Here is a 16,978-nt window from a genome sequence, read left to right as displayed (position 1 = left end):
TCAGGATACTTTTTGTGCGGCAAAATGTTCTATTATTGCTTCTCTCAGAAACAATCTATTTTAAAAGCAGGTGTTTCCCCGAAGAAATGAAACGATCCACAATGTTCTGTGTTTTAGAATCATAAACCTATTCCCATTGTTTATGGACAGGTTGAAAATTGTTTGCTGAGTGTTGACATGCCCACGCGAAGATACAGTAATAGATATGTGGGTGTAATAAGCGCAGTCAATCAGCCGGGGTTGACTTGCTAACAGCAGCGTTTTGTCTCTAGATTTTTAGTCTGACTGTGTTTTAGTGGCATGCAGGAATATAAAGAGCCCCCCCTGCATGGAATGTCACTCACATTTGGCCGTACTGTTTTGGAAAGACTAGAAACAAACATCAATTTAGGGTATCAATGAATAATTGATGAACCAATCAGTAATTTGTGATTTACTGCTTGATATCTATAATGCTGAAAAATGATAAATTGTAACATTTCTCCTCTTACCCTTTTAATGTTTCATATAAATATAACATTTCCTGGTAATTTATTTGCTTGCTGAAAATGAAAAAATGCTATTTTAGAATTTTGTATAGGACATGCTGTACCGTAATTGTCTTTGAAGAATTTGGAAGATAACCTGTTTTCCAGAATATAAATACTTAATGTTGATATGGAAATCTCTTGTATTTTGCTGGACGTGTTGTTGCCTTTTCCAGAGAAATGAATATTAACTGTGTGTTTTTAGCAGGGAAGTCTGAAGATGAAGAAACCTCCTCAGCATAACAAAGTAGATGTGCTTAAGAAATCTGTGGAGGATAAAATTCGTATCTACGAAGAAAATATCACACAGGACCAAATTAAACAGGTACAAAGATTTATTACAGGAGTACAGCATGAAAATCTATCCTCAAGCGAAATCCTGTTTTGGAATGAAGGCTTTCCAGTTTGTAAAACTACAATATGCACTGCCCTGTTGAACCACTCCGTAGAATTTATGACAATTGGAGCACCTCGTAAACTTGTTTGCTTGTGTGACACTTTAGTTTTCTTCAGCGCAGAGCTTTTATTACTCATTTTTTTTTAATGAAATGTATACATTAAAAGAAAAATAATTGAAATAACTTTAAGCCCTGAGATTCTCTCAGATTTTTTGGGATACTGACAATCTATTTACCAATAAGCAGGCTTTTTTAAATATATTTATTTTTTCCAGTTTGATAAAATACTAATAACGCCCAAGTCGGCATCAAAGTGCTTAACCGCATCGCTGCAGCGGTTATTAATGCGCTGTGCGGCTTTTTTCCAAAAGCCGCGTTAGATGACGAGCTCAGCTCGTCATCCGCACACGACCACCGTGGCTGATGACGAACTGAACTCTTCATCAGCAGCGAAGGAGTTAACAAAGGGAAACAGCGAGTACAATTTAATAGTAAAAGAACCAGACTTCTTAGCCGACATGCAAAATCTGAACTGTTTTGCGAAAATAAAATGAAGGAAACATTAAGTTAGGTGCTGGAATACGTGATAAATATTTAGAAATTAACCAATATAGTTGGCGTCAGTGAGCTTAGCAAGTTATGTTGACCGTAAACTGCAATCGGAAGGTGTCTGTATCAGATGATGTAGCTAGCGCAGCTGGTATATGGTCAAAGGGGTACGTCTGACCCTCGAATGAGGCTATATGGGCCCTAGAAAGCTATGGACTATGCTATCAGTAATTCGGAGATGGCTACAAAAAGTGGAGAGACAGGGGAAAATTGTAGAAGTGAATATATATATACTAAATGTCTGCTGTCTAAGCCTTTTTTCAGTCAGTGGAAGTATGGAACTAGGTTATAAAGCTGATGGAGAATTTGCGGATGGAGAATGTGCGGATGGATACTGGTGTGTGGAGTTGAGCATGAAAGACATGGAAATGATAAAGGATTTATTGCTCACTTGTTGCCCAACTTTAATGGCTGATAATTTGTCTTTGCCCTCTTCTGTGCTATCACTTTCAGAACAGGCTAGTAGTTGCCGAATAGGCAAGTAGAAGACTGGTGGTTCACAAACCCTTGATAACTTAGGAAGACTGTGGTGAAGTAAATCAATGAAAACTCATACCTCTTTCTAGATCACATTTTGACACGACAGTGGCTGTATCATGATTAAGTTTACTAGAGGACTTCACGTCATCAGAGATATTGTATTAGTACAGATTACTTCTATGCTACAATTATAATCTAGTACCTTAGTACAATTTGTTTAATTGAGGTGAATTGCATTGAGATGTTAACATGAATGTGCAGGATTGAAACATGATATATATATTGGCACGGGGTAAACACTCATCCTTAATCAACATATATGCATATTCTTTGATGCTAGGCAATGCCATCTTGCATATAAGAACATTGGAATGTGTAGCACTCCATTGACTATAATGGAATGCTCCAGGCTTCTACGGCTCGTTAAAAGCCTGCAGAGCAATATTTCAATGTTGTTTGAACATAGGCCTCTTGTGCTCCTGAAGCCTTTGTTTTATTTGTTAGGACATTCTGCTCGGTAGTGGTAGAATATTTTAGTAGCCTTATAGCCCTTCGTAGCTGGGCTATATCAGTCATTAAAGTCCCTCTCCTTTGTTAAACGCTGGAGCAGGCCTTTAATGGCCGGTATAGCCTGCTTTGGTGGGCTATAGGGCTATAGTAAGATTCTGTAAGGACATTTAAAAGCACCTAGTAATGTTGTGTTTCTACAGTATATTCATGCAACCTATAATTGATTGGCAGCTAAATTTCCATTTTGCTGTTTTGTTGAGTTATGCTCTAAATCATTCTATACTATAGCCTTATAGCCCGCCGTAGCGGGCTATACCGGCTATTAAAGGCCCGCTGAATCGTTAAAGGCCCGAGCCGAAGGCGAGGGACTTTAACGAAACAGCGGGACTTTAATTGCCGGTATAGCCCTGCTACGAAGGGCTATAAGGCTATTAGAACATTCTGCCACTAGAGGGCAGAATGTTCTAACAAATTAAACAAAGGGTTCTCGAAGCTCGAGGGGATATACATCCCCTCGAGCTTCGAGAAGCCTTTGTAGAACATTGGAATGTTGCTCTGCGGGCCTTTACCGGCCCGTAGAAGCAGGGAGCACTCCATTGTCTTCAATGGAGCTCCCAACATTCCAATGTTCTAATATAAAAGTAAATGTATGAGATTTAGTGGTCATGGACGAAAGCTGGGTTTGTCTGAAAAAATGGAAACTAGTGTTTTCTAGAAGTAGCTTCTTGTCTTGGCAGTATTATTTACTAAATTAAGTGTCTCATCATTTAATACCAACGAGGCGCAAGTCCAGTGTGTGCTTAACGCAAACTGTATACTTACTAAGAAGAGTGGGGGTGCATTGTGATTGCTTCTGTCATTTATCTTAACCAAAGTCAGAAAGTTAGCACTTGGGCCTTGCAAACTTGCCATGACTGACATCTTGAAACTGCAGATTAAAAAAAAATACACGTGCCAGCTTTCCTAAGTGCGCATGTCTGGGAGCATTATCCTTTTTAAATTATTATTGGTGGCACCTGGCTCCTTTTCCCCCCCTTTTATGGACGCCTATGGCGGGACTTTCACAAGAACATAAAGGATGTGACATGGCTGTGAGGCTATCATGGTAATTCCATGTTGCTGCTCATGTGACAAAAGGGAAAAATATAGTGTGTCCAATCCCTATTGCAAGTCTCATATGACAATGTAAACTGACATCTATCTGCAGGGATGGTTAAAGTTTTAGTGCGCCGCCTTCATGCAAACTTGCAAAACATACACTTCTTAATGAAGTAAAAATAACCCCAAATTTGCCTCAGCACACGGGTGTAAATTGAAAATGTGCTCAAACTTCTCTTACTGTCCAACAGCTTGCATTTTCCGTTTATTTTTTGTTGCTAAGGATCTATTCTATTTTTCATGTGCATTGTAAATGACATGTGAGACTTATTCCGAGAATAGACCGGTTTGCAGTTATTGTCTCAGCAAACTTTTGTAACAATACAAAACAAGGACAACATACATTCCGGAATGAGTAATGAAATACTCAGTCGCAAACGTGACCGGTGTCCTGTCCTAAGTATTCCAAGTGCCACAGCATATAATGCGCATGTAATAATTCAGATGGGATATCCGACTCGAAATCAAGCTATTTGTTTTTGAAGAAAGTCATCTTATAATGATCTATATCAGTATGCGTCCTGCCATCAGACGCTGCTCCTGTTTTCAATTGGTTTCCTGGAACTCTTTCCCTTTGGGTTTTCCGAGTATGTCAAACGCCTCTGTGGGAATCCGTGAGATGAGCTGCCTCCTGCTCTGAAATCTCTGCAGCGGCTTCTAGTCACTCACGTAAAAGTGACCTTCTGAAGCTCAGAGACATGTATGAAGTACTTTTTAGAATTTAACATATTCTTTGATATTGCCCAACCCATTAGCTTTATTGCTGTAATAAAAAAAGCTTCCACACTGTTTGAGAGCACTAAAATGACATAATTTATAGCATATTATGCAAATTAAAAAAAATTGACTTTATAGCAACTTGTATCTGCTTTTAAAGGTTTAGTTCCTTCCCTGTAATTGCTAATTGCAGATAAAACAGTAGTGATATATTTTTTTTTGTGCAGCCGCACATATTGTCAGTACTTTGCATTGAAGTGGTGAACAATACCGTGCCCATTGCATGGTGTAACAAGCATTGGCAAAGCCGATAGAGCTCTGCGATGTAAGAGCTATTTCCTTTAACAATGTAATGTCTTTTAGCTACGGAGCCCAAGAGCACACAATTTAAGCAGGGAAGCCGTGATTGAGCGCAAGAGCGCCAGGGAGATCAGTTTGCCTTCTTGCAGCTGTACATGTACTCTGCACTGTGCATTGAATAACTGAGCAATATCACAACATTGTGTAAAGCACAATTTAAAGAAAAAATAAATAACACCATGACAGTGTACCTAAGACACTGGAGGAGAAGGAACAGTGGTCCTTTTTTAGGGTTTACAAGGTAGAAGAACAGACCCTTTATTCCGTTGGGCATTTCCTCAGTGGGCTGTGGAAGTCCTGGAGGCCGGCTTGGTTTGCACAGCGCAAAGCTAAGAGCTACATTTATAACGTGCCTTAGCTGCGAACCCTACTATGGATGCTAACTTGGTATATCTCCCTAGTGACCCCATGCCACTTGTGGCAAGTGTAGTCAGTCCTTGATTTTTAATCAGCAGCACAATGCAATCGGGTACCCAGGGCCGGACTGGGAACCAGAACCGGCCCTGGCAAAGTGCTCGGCCGGCCCCCCTCTCCCCCTTCGGGAGGAGAGGGGAGGGGGGAGAGGTGCGACCGCGCTCTGTGTCAGGGCCGGTTTTCGGCCGTTTTTGTTACAGGGCCGTTTTTGCAGCATAACGGCCCTGTAACAAAAACGGCCCCAGGGCCCCAAAACCGGCCCCCAACCATGCGGCCCACCGGGGGATTGCCCGGTGCCCTCAACGGCCAGTCCGGGCCTGCGGGTACCGCAAACCAGTAATTAAGGAAGCACGCGCGTTCACATCCAAAGCATCATTACCACAAGGTAGTTGCAGCCTGCAAGGACGCAGGCAACATATTTTACTGCATGCAACAACACTGCAGCGTTGCTTCAGAGTGCATGTGCAGAGGCTCACCCAGTGCGAGCTGCAGTAGCTGCATCGCTCACTCTGCAACCCAGAGAACTGGTATCTTATCCCAAGCTCAGGCGTGGATAGACACCAGGAAGGAAGTTCACTCGTCGTCTTATGTAACCATTGTTGCGTTCCGTGGGCAATCACATCTCTCTGGGTTCAATCCCCAGCAGATTCTCTCAGCCTTTCATCCTTCCAAGGTCAATAACGTGAGTCCCTTAGGGTGCAATGAAAACTGTTAAAAGTGATTTGACAGAAAGCATGCTTAAAAATAAAGGAAATAAAGAAAGCTGCATCAGTGAAGCATTTTCTAATTTAGCTGCACGTTAAATAAGTACTGCTGTTATTAGCATTTTTTGAAAAATTGTAAATTTGGGGACTCTTTCTCATGCAATAACTTGAACCTCGCCACCTTACTGAAACCGGGACGCAGATATCAATAGTGGTGCTGGGGTGCAGTGGCACAGTGGCATTTTTCTGATTTAAACCCATCCCAAAACCTGCTTCTGTATTTTCAACAGTGGTCGGAAAATGACCGCTTTTCTTACTTCTCCTCATTTTTGCCCTATTCACAACTGCACTTCTGCCCCTCATGACTGATTTAATCCCCACCATGTAATCAGAGGATTCTGTGCTGCTCCAGGAGAATGAAGATCATGACAGCCCTCGTCCCAAGAAGGATAAGGAAGTGTGATAATTTTTTTAATTCCCTCAGGCGAGAAAAAGGTGACAGCAAGGATTGTAAAGTGCAAGATTTGTGGAAGTCCACCCTGGTCCCACTGCACCCCTCCCGGGAATGTTTCGACTGGCAGTCGTCTATCCCTCTTCGTCACCACTCGGTCAAATATCTGGGGATATGGGTGACTCTCCTGCCGGAGTTGGAATGGGCCCTGAACATCGCACCCCTGGTGACACGGACGAGATCGAACTTAAAGAAATGGCACTCCCTTCCCCTTCATCCCTTGTGGCGGAGCACACTGTTTAAAATGATGATTCTTCCCCGTTTCCTTTATACCATACAGAACACCTCCATTCCACTCCCTCGTGCCTTGTTTCAGGAGCTAGACAGAACCCTATCCAGGTTCCTCTGGGGCGGAGGGCGACCGCGGATTTCCCTTGCACACAGCCGCATCCCACGGAGGCCTAGGGAGACTCCTCTCTACCTCTACTATCTTGCCACCAAACTGATAGTTATCCACGACTGGTATGCGGGCGGCTGGTCCGACCCGGCATACCACGGTGAAAGGCTGGAAAAGAGGGGTGGACTGGTGCGGCGCCCAAGAGGAGTCCCTCTGCGAATCCCAGGGTTTGCCGGAACAGTTCTCCAGAATTTGGGGGAAATGGTACAACCTGCTGCCACCGTGATCCCTGATCATTGCTTTGCTTCTTGCCCAATCCACATGTATGTGATATCGGACAGAATTGTCATACACCCTTTTACATATGCTGCTGATTTTATCTATTTGTGCCTATTGATTGCTGAGTTGCTGCCAATGACTTGTTTGGAAAATGCCAATAAAGTTGATTATAAAAAAAAAAAGATTTGTGGCAAGGAATTATCCTGCGGTACCGATAAAAAGTACCCTCCCCCCTACACAAGCTGTGTGTGAAAGCACATGAAATCCATACACAATAGATCTTATTTAAGTATAGTCTGTGAAAGGAGTGCTGCTGCTGGGGCTTCCACTTCTTCTGCCACTGTGTCTGCGCCCTCTACCTCATCCACAATCACTGTTCCTGCTGTATGTGCTAATCGAGGACATATGACAACCCACTGTCTCATATGCCACATGTCAGTGTGGCTAAATACATGTTTTAAAGCCTGTTGCTTTTTGTTATAGTTCTTTTTAAACCGTTTTGGACATTGTTTTTCTGAGTGCGTTAAAAAATAAAACTACATTTATAGAAATGTCAAAGTACTTTTAAAAAGTGGTTATTGTTAGAACCACCCCGTCCAATCAGGGTGCTGTGTTTTAATTTCTTTAATGTTTATATATTCTGTAAGTGAGTACCTCAGGGTATGAACATATGCAATCAGTGTGTGACTGGGTGTGTCAGTGTATGCATTAGTCTGCCTAACTGAGTCACTGTATGTATAAGTGTGTGCCTGGCTCTGTAAGTGCATGGATCAGTGCCTGGCTATATATGGTAGTTTATACATCAGTGTCTGCCTGGCTCTGTTAGTGTATGGTGACTGTGTGGCAAGTTGTGTTAGTGCATCTATCAGTGTGTGCCTGGGTGAGTCTCTGTATGCATCTATGTCTGCCATGGTATGTCAGTATATGCATGAGTGTGTGCCTGGGTGCTTTAGTGTATTCATGAATGTATGGCCTGGTTGTCTAGGTGTATGCATGTGTATGCATGTGTGTATCTGGATGTGTCGGTGTATGTGTTAGTGTGTGCCTGGCTGTGTCAGTGTATGCATCAGTGTCTGCGTAGGTGTTTGAGCGTATGCATGAGTGTATGCCTGGCTCTGTCAGAGCATGCATGAGTGTGTGCCTAGGTGTCTCAGTGTTTGCATTAGTATGTGTGTGGGTGTGTTAGTGTACACGTGAGTGCGTACCTGGTTGAATCTGTGTATGCATCAGTGTATGGATGAGTGTATGCCAGGCTGTGTTACTGTTTGCATTAGTGTGTGCCTCAGTGTGTTAGTGTATGCATTAGTGTGTACTTGGGTGTATCAGTGTATGCATAATTGTGTGTCTGGGTGTGTTAGTGTATGCATGAGTCTGTGCCTGGCTGTCTCAGTCTATGCGTCAGTGTGTGCCTGGGTGTTTCAGTGTATGCCTATGTATTTTCCTGGGAGTGCTACTGTATGAATCAGTTTGTGCCTAGGTGTGTTAATGTATGCGTCTGTGTGTGCCTGACTGTGCTATTATATGCATTATACGTTGTTAGTGTATGCATCCGTATGTGCCCGGGTATGTCACTATACGGATCAGTGTGAGACCAGGTGTGTGAGTGTGTACGTCTGTGTATGCCTTGCTATATCAGTGTAATAATCAGTGTGTTCCTGGGTGTGTCAGTGGCTGTATTAGTGTCAGTGAGTATGATAGTGGATGTATGAGTAATTAAATGGGGGTGTGAATACGTTTCTTAGTGTCTTTCTCACTGTAACAGTTATTGTCTAGCTATACCACTTGTGTTTCCATAAGCAGTTTTCTGACGCTATTACTGGGTGTAAAAGTGCAGCAATTATATAGTGTGTAACATGCACTTTGAATTTATAGATACGTGAACAGCTGTATCAGTACTTGAGTACATATGTCAGTGACGGTATGAGAGCCTCTGTTGCTGTCTCACTGGATTCGTACCTATCTCAGTGTATGATTGTCTTTCTTAATAACTGTATGGATCTCTAGATGGGTGGACCTCTATGGATTGACCAATCGCTGTTTTAGACAGTGTTGGTGTATTTAATAGTTTGTAAAGTGACTCTATTTGTTTTACGCGCAGAACAGCTGTCTATTTATTACAGTAGATGTGTAAATCTCTCTGTCATCATATGCCTGCCAATCTAAATGGGCATATAGTTTCTAAAAAAGACCTATCAGTAGCTAAATTAGTCATTCAGTACTTTTACACCTGGATGTATGTTTCTCTATATGTTTCTGTAACAGAGTTATTTCTGCATGTAGAAATGGCTCTATATATCCATGAGTGAATCACATAATGTCTGTATGGCGGTCTTAAAAACTATTTTACTACAGAATGTCACTTACTGTCTAGCTATACTAGTATACTGATAATCATCAATTATATAAACTGAAATTTGGTGTATAACTACCTGCTTCTGTTGCTCACTGTGAACAAAGTATGTACTATACATTTATTTACTGTAACCAGTTATGTACATGTACTTCCAAAACACATTTTGTTTTTTTGATCCTTGATAAAATGATTTTTGACACTCTACAAATTTCTTCTCTTCGTTTGCTTGGAGAAGTGTGGCTCAATGGTTAGAGGCGGCAGACCCGGAAGCTGAGATCGGCCCGGGACCAGGGTTCGATTCCCAACGCGGCAGGGTCTTGGGTCAAAATGTCCGCGGGCCTGATCATTCTCACCTCGGCGCCTACTCTAACCTTGGGTCCCACTCTGCAACTATGGGCAATAGCTTGCTTAATCTTCACAACGCCCCCTTCGACGCCGGGTATGCCTGGTCTCACCTTGGGGGTGCCCAGAAGGGACCATCTCACAGAGAAAGCCAGGACGGGTTCCCCAGCGGTATACAGCGCCGGGACGCCCGGGTGTGGGCAGCTGTGCGCTTTACAAGTATACAACACACATACAACATTGTACTTTTCCTTATTATCTTTATGTACCCGCCATTGTATATTCCCTTTTACTTTGTTGTATGTACACGCATACCTTTTCAAACATATTTTTTTCAAACTACACCCTAATTCACGTACCTGTTAAATGAGTTTCTTGAACTCATATCTCAGTATCAGTTAGAATATCTACTCTTTGAAAAATGTGAAATCTAAGCATAAGAATGGTACACCACTCAGACGAAGCAACCAAAATCTTCTCTTTTGCCAGCCACTGCCACACGCTATTTTCTGGAGGGGACTCTAAGCTCCAGAATGCTCCGCACTCCCAGGAGGGAGGAGACTGCACCTGGCCAGCACTTCAAAAAGCGCAGACAACATCACAGTGCAGGACGCGCGGGGACCGCACCCGGGCGAAGCCTGGGCCAAGGACAGGCCCGTCCTAGCTCGTCAGAGCCCGAAGGAGGCTGGGCTGGGCCATCCCTCTGACATTTGACTTATGTAACGAAAAAGAGTTTGACTCAAATGTAACGAAAAAGAGTTTGTTGCAGTGATTTCCCTTTTTAATCCAAGTGTTAAAATGTTGTGTTTTTATTGTATTTTGTTGTGTTTGCTTATATGGTGTTTGTCAAATACCGAATAAAGCTATCTTTTGACTTTGACTTTGACTTATTAGGTTCTATAACAATGGCCTCAATCTAATATTGGTTAATTTTTATAATGCCCCTCTACCATATGCGAATAGATCTAGAGTTGATGAGTTGGATGCAAAACTTAGCTCAGGGGTAGGGCAGAAGAAGGGGGCTTTGGCACAATTTCTGTTAATAGCGGGTGTCTTTAATTGTCACCTGTGCCCTAACCTAACACCCGTCCAAGGAGATTGGTCCCCATGTACAATATGTGAGGGACCGCATTTTGAGCATACAAGGGAGGGAAATGAGTTAGGTAGGGTTTTGAAAAAATGCCCTAGAACACACCATGGATTTGATAGCCACAGGGCGGGATATGGTGGTTAACCCCACCTTTAAGGGGAGGGGGTGCAGCTCTGTTATTGATTATATAGTGGTGTCCAAATTGTTTAAAGAATGGATAAGAGGTCTCAATTGAGCTAAGCATATTTAGTAACCATAACCCCTTCCGGGTCACAGGACTATCCTCTAGAAAGGCCCGGAGAGTGGCGGTGGGTGATATTATTGAAAGGGTGACGGGCCAGGGTAGAAGATTAAGATGGTCCAAGGTGGATGAAGAGGCCTTTTATAAAACCTTCATAAATGAAGGGAAAGATCTCATAGGAGAGTGTTTGGACCTCTCGGTGAAGGGACCCCCTTTGGTGAGGGCTTTTGAGGCAGTGGCCCAATTAGTAGATAAGTTATTGCTACCGCACATGGGGAAGCAAATGACAATCCCAGATGGTTCAATAAAGATTGTTCCTGCGCACAAAAAGAAATGAAAGCTAGCTTAAAAATAATCTAGAGGGACAAGTCCAAAGTTGCAGAGTGTAGGTTAGCATATAAACAGGTGGTTAAACGCAGGAAGACTAACCTTCAAGCACAAGCTTGGGAAGATTTAAGGGAGGCAGCTGAAAGGAAGGATATGAATGCATTCTGGAAGATAATAAATACTCCATGCTTCCAGGATGCTATCATACCGAAATTTGCACTAACATATTACCTGAACAATGGCTAGATCATTTTAAAGGACTGTGTAATCATGCAGATAATAGCACACCGGACGCTGAAGGCGGTATAGGGTGGACTTCATCGATAGTTTTTACGATGGAGGAAATTATAGTGGGTATCCAGGGTCTATCACGAAATAAAGCACCTGGACCGGATGGCATTCCCCCGGATCTTTTTTCAAGTAATGTGGAGTTGTGGGCACCAATTCTTACGAGGGTGAGTAATGCAGCTGTAGTTTCCAGCCTCCCTCGTTCCTAGTCAACAGCAACAATATTTCCCATATTTAAAAAGGGGAACAGGGACAACCCCAGTGTTATCGCCCTATTTCGTTAAATGATGTACCGGCCAAAGTTTTGGGACGCATGATTTTAACACGTCTAATGGATTGGGCGGAGGAACATCAGATTATCACAGACGTCCAGTACGGGTTTAGGCCGGGAAGATCAACGTCAGATCAATGTTTAAATTTATATTTATTGGTGGCTAAATACATCATAGCCAGTAAGGAGGCGATATATTTAGGTTTTATGGATCTAACCGCAGCGTTTGATCACGTTAACAGAGAGAAGTTGTGGGCTCTTATGAGTACACTGGGGGTTGAACAGGGCATAATGAATATATTAAGAGGATTACATTGTAACACCTCCGCAAAAGTTAGATATAATCGGGAGGGGGGTTCCACGACATCTGTACTAGCGGGGTTAGACAGGGATGAATTTTGGCCCCTTTCCTGTTCTCCCTGTATATTAATGGACTAGACCAGGCTTTAACTAAATTGACGGTGGAATCGCCGAGAGTTGGAACAAGAGCTGTCCCTGTGCTGTTTTACGCAGACGATGCGGGGCTTCTAGCACGTACCCCCAAGGGACTCCAGCATCTGATAGAAGCGTTTGTTAGTTTTATGGACAAGTTAGATTTATTGGCCAACCTGACTAAGTCCTACGTCATGGAGGTAGGGAACAAACCTTGCCAGAAGTTTATTTACAAACTAGGTGACCATAGCATAGGGAAGGTGCAGACTTTTTCATACCTAGGCATTTTATGTGATGGGCTTTTAAATTTTAAAGCACTAATTGAGGAGCGTTGTAGTAAGTTAGTGTCCTCTACAGATTCGATCATGAATTATGGTCGTAGGCTGGGTCGGTGGTCACCAGAGCAAGTGGTGAATTTGTATAGCTCGATCTGTTGCTCTAACGTGTTATACGTGGCAGAAGTTTGGGGCTATAGCGATGTTCACCAGCTACAGATAGAGGAGAATAAATATTTGAGAAAATTGCTCAAAATTCCACAATGTACTTCTTCCTATATTACTCACGAGGAATTGGGCATGGTTTACATCAAGGATTTGGTTCAGGTTAAACCAATTAAGGCCTGGCTTAAGATCTGGGTTAATCCGGAGGCTAAACTGAATAGACAAATAATTATGGATTGCCTCAGTAGATATAAAGGGATGAGCTTCCCATGGTTGAAGTATGTGAAGTATTCTTTAGAGGGAATTGGGTGTAAGGACCTCTTTCTAAATCCGAGGGCAGTTACTAGCCAGGACAAGAACAGAGTGAAGAGGATATTTTGTAATCATGCAGCCTCTCGAAGAGAAGCACGGGAAGGGGGCAAACACTCTGTTCGCGCTCATAGCCTGTTGAAGACCTGTGAGGGTATGGAACCCTACTTAGCCCTTATGTCAAATGCGCAGGATAGATTTTTAAGGCTCAACCTTTTACATCATTTACTGGCAGATCTGCCAGGTTTTACTTTAGCTGTTGAGCTGAAGGGTCCCTGCGGCTGCGACTATTGGTCCCCTCAGGATACCCTTCATTTTGTTTTATAGTGCTCATTTTATTTATTGCCAAGGCGACGTTTTTTACTCGACAACTTCCTCATATGGATCAATAACAGTGACGCTTATCTAAGCTTCACATGTTCCAGCAGCCGGGATGAACTGCCTTTTCTGGACCTCAACATCAAGGCTGAGGGTGGTGGCCTCAACACAAAAACCTTCTACAAACCCACAGCCAGGAACTCCCTCCTCCGGTTCGACAGTTTCAAACCGAGACCCCTGAGGGAAAACCTGCCTTACGGGCAATTTTTGCGCATCAGACTCAACTGCAGCAACACCCAGGACTACAAATTACAATTAACAGCCTTAGTCCACAAACTAAGGGACAGAGGATACCCCACCAAAATCATACAAAAAACCTGTAAACGGGCACGCAACCAGAACCGAGAAGCCCTCCTGGAGACCATCATGAAACCCCCAGAGGAACCACAACTAACATGTGTCACCACATACAATACTGTGTCAAACCAGGTGTCCAGCATCATCAATAAAAACTGGAGAATCATCAATTCAGGCTCCAGGAAATGGGAAAAACTACGATTCGCATACAAGAGAGCAAAAAACTTAAAAAACCAACTTGTATTAACCAGACCCAAGCCACAGAATCACACAGCACAAAACACCATTATCAACGCCTAGGGCCTTCCAAAACTAACTGGCCACCAACCATGCACTAACTGTAGTGTCTGTCACCTTACTTCCCCCTCGAAATCCCTCTCATTGGAACCCGGCAAAACCTGGATACAACGGCAGTTCACTAACTGCAACTCCTCCAATCTAGTGTATCTAATAAACTGCAGATGCGGTCTCCGATATGTTGGGATGACCACCCGGAAAGTCAGAACCAGAATGACGGAACACAGGAGTACCATCAGATATGGAAAAAACATTAGCAGATTAACAGACCATTTTCTGACTCACAACCACACCCCGAACGACTTCACATGGACTGTGATTGAACAGTTCGAAACAAGGGAAATGAATGACAAATTTCTCCTTGCCAAAGAACAACGCTGGATATACCGCCTTTCCACCCACCTTGAGGGCCTGAACGACTCAATACCATGGAATTGCCTCACTCCATGAGTAATCTGACGCCCCAGCTATACACTGGCTCTATGCTAGATGGTCGTCCTAAACCCAGCCATGCAGAGTGACCCTTCCTCTACCCAATTTCTTCGCAGCACAGTGCTCCCAGTACACCAAATTAATAAAGGAGTTATGTAAACCTAACGTACTCCCTCCGATACACCACACACGTGGTCGTTAGCAATAATGTGGCTACTCGCCCATCACCATGAGTGCATAATCGGCATCTCAACCCTGTGCGCATGCGCAATAAAATGAGAGGATGTGCAACGTACTCCCTAGTCACAACGCACATGCGCTATATCCACTGCCCCCTGTACACATGCGCATAGTACCTCGAAGGACTAGACACTTAGGGCGAGGCACTTTTTTCTATTTCGACCACCACACAGGTGCCGCCAATAAACCAAGCTATTTAAAAACCGAGCGATGGCCCTCACAATTCGAATCCGGGCACCACAGAAGGACGACAGCTCCAAGGAGGAACCAGACCGGTACGTCCGTGAGTAAAACAGTCGATCACCAGTATTGGGGTAAGCAACTTTCTCTCCTTACAGGTTGTTCGCTAACCGCGCTTCCTTTAAAAACTTTTTGTAGGGTCTTTTTCTCTGCCGAGTGACCCAAGGAGGCTTTTACAGATACTGGCCTGTGTGAGGATATAGTATACTTACTTACCTGCTCCTCACCATGTCTAAAATTACACTGTCTTAGCCAACCACTACCAATACGGTCTCATGATAAAATCACTTAGTCATGTCACGAACATGACCACACCCTAGTCCCGATATAGGACGAGCACACACCTTACCAGTCGGCAATGTTTTGTGTTACCAATTCACCATGCTAATTGACTCTACCTGTACGTCTGTCTTTGTCCTATGTGTTATATGTAGTAAAAGTAAGAGGGAATCCCCCTCTACATGTAGACGCACTTTAGGGAGTGCGACACATTCTAAACAACCAGAACTACAATTTAGTATCATTTAATTGCACTTTTTCACTTATTGGTCCTGAGGAAAGCCAGTTTTTAAGGCCTGGCTGAAACATGTAGACCGCACTGGACGTAGGGAATCATAAATTCACCAACACGTCCGACAACCTTTTTATCCGCTAACAGGGGCCCAGTTAATAAAATGTATCTATCTTACCCTCGGGTACTGGGACCCACTGTATAGCTTTTAATCTCACTTTCTCACTCACTACACATCACGCTCAGCAATTATACCAGCTCCGCAGTAACACTGGCATTGAAGCACACCCGGGGGCACTGTGGTGGGCCAGATGATGAAGCATGCCACCAACTAGGTTGGTGGGTGAGGGCTTTTTAAACAAACCCAATGGTTTCCCAGATAAAAGCGTACATAACAGAGTCTCGCACCTCTAGCTAGTTCTTATTGATATGCCGTTTTTTACTAAGCATTTTAAAACAGGCCACGTTTAGGCATGCCAGGGTTGCCTTATTATTCTTGCAAATGGCCAATGACCCTAGGACGTTGTTTTGTATTGTGAACTTTTTAAAGCTAGCACTCAAATTAAGGAAAACAATAGGGATTTGCTGAAATTCTTTTTATGTATTAATAGGCTATCAATTGTTCGTATGAGAAAGGCTCAATTATTTGTAACTGATTGAGAAAACTTTTTTAAATATCTATGTACTTGTTTTATTATGCACTTTTATGGTATTTCTTAAATGCCAAATAAAGTATATGATTGATTGACTTCCTGTATGGGTACAAGTTCCAGAATACAGGTATTGTAGCGCATGGCAACCTTTACTAATAGGCCTTATTTTTTCTTTGAATTAATCAAAAAGGCTCTGTGCAATATCTAGTGTTCTAAAGTTTTACCATGAGTAAACGGAAAGGTGTTTTGGGAACTTTGGATGCATTTCTACTTAGGGCGGAGTCATTACTTGCCCATGAAATTGAATTGACCGAAAGGCGCCTCTTCTTGGATCCAGCTAGTTTGCAGATGCATTGTTCACTTGGCTTACCCGCCTCTAATCTGGTGAAAAATGCACAAATGTGCCTGCCTGCAGCACTTAAAATGTCCATTGACGAATCTCAAGATGTGCCTTTAAGTGCTCCACGTGTTTCCTCTATGAAACTTTAAGAACAATTAACTAGTGAGGTTTCTGCATCACCCTGTATAGTAACAAGAGCACGAACCTCCAAATCACTTGAGGGAAGGAAGGCAGCAGAAACGTTAGTAAAACTTAAAAGGGGTGCTGATGCTCAAAAAGCCAAGAATACTAAGGCTTCATATTCTGCTACTCGTACCAACAAAGATAACGCCCATGTTACATTAAAAACGAAACAAACAAACTCCATTGGTACGCAAACGGATGAAATCCTTGATGCAATCCCCTGCCTCCAATACCTTTATCAGTTCATAACAGTACAGGGGATGTTGATACTATTACCTATGATATAGCTGTGAACTCTGTACTGGGGAAT

General features: G+C 43.0%; 1 protein-coding gene across 2 annotated transcripts in view; it reads left to right on the top strand.

Moving 5' to 3' along the window:
* The window catches only part of EVC2 (EvC ciliary complex subunit 2), a 494,903-nt gene that overhangs the window by 251,510 nt on the left and 226,415 nt on the right, over positions 1-16,978 (top strand). The window contains exon 16 of one of the 2 annotated variants that reach the window (XM_086964103.1): positions 736-852. In XM_086964103.1, coding sequence (XP_086820229.1) covers positions 736-852 — 117 coding nt within the window. Of the gene's footprint in view, positions 1-732; positions 853-16,978 lie in introns of both variants that reach the window. The other variant, XM_086964102.1, reaches the window with a different exon arrangement.

The sequence above is a fragment of the Lissotriton vulgaris genome, chromosome 3_2 (assembly GCF_964263255.1).
Source record: "Lissotriton vulgaris chromosome 3_2, aLisVul1.2, whole genome shotgun sequence".
In the NCBI taxonomy this organism is placed as follows: domain Eukaryota; kingdom Metazoa; phylum Chordata; class Amphibia; order Caudata; family Salamandridae; genus Lissotriton; species Lissotriton vulgaris.
The sequence above is the reverse complement of the archived record's forward strand: the minus strand, read 5'-3'. Positions and strand labels throughout refer to the sequence as shown.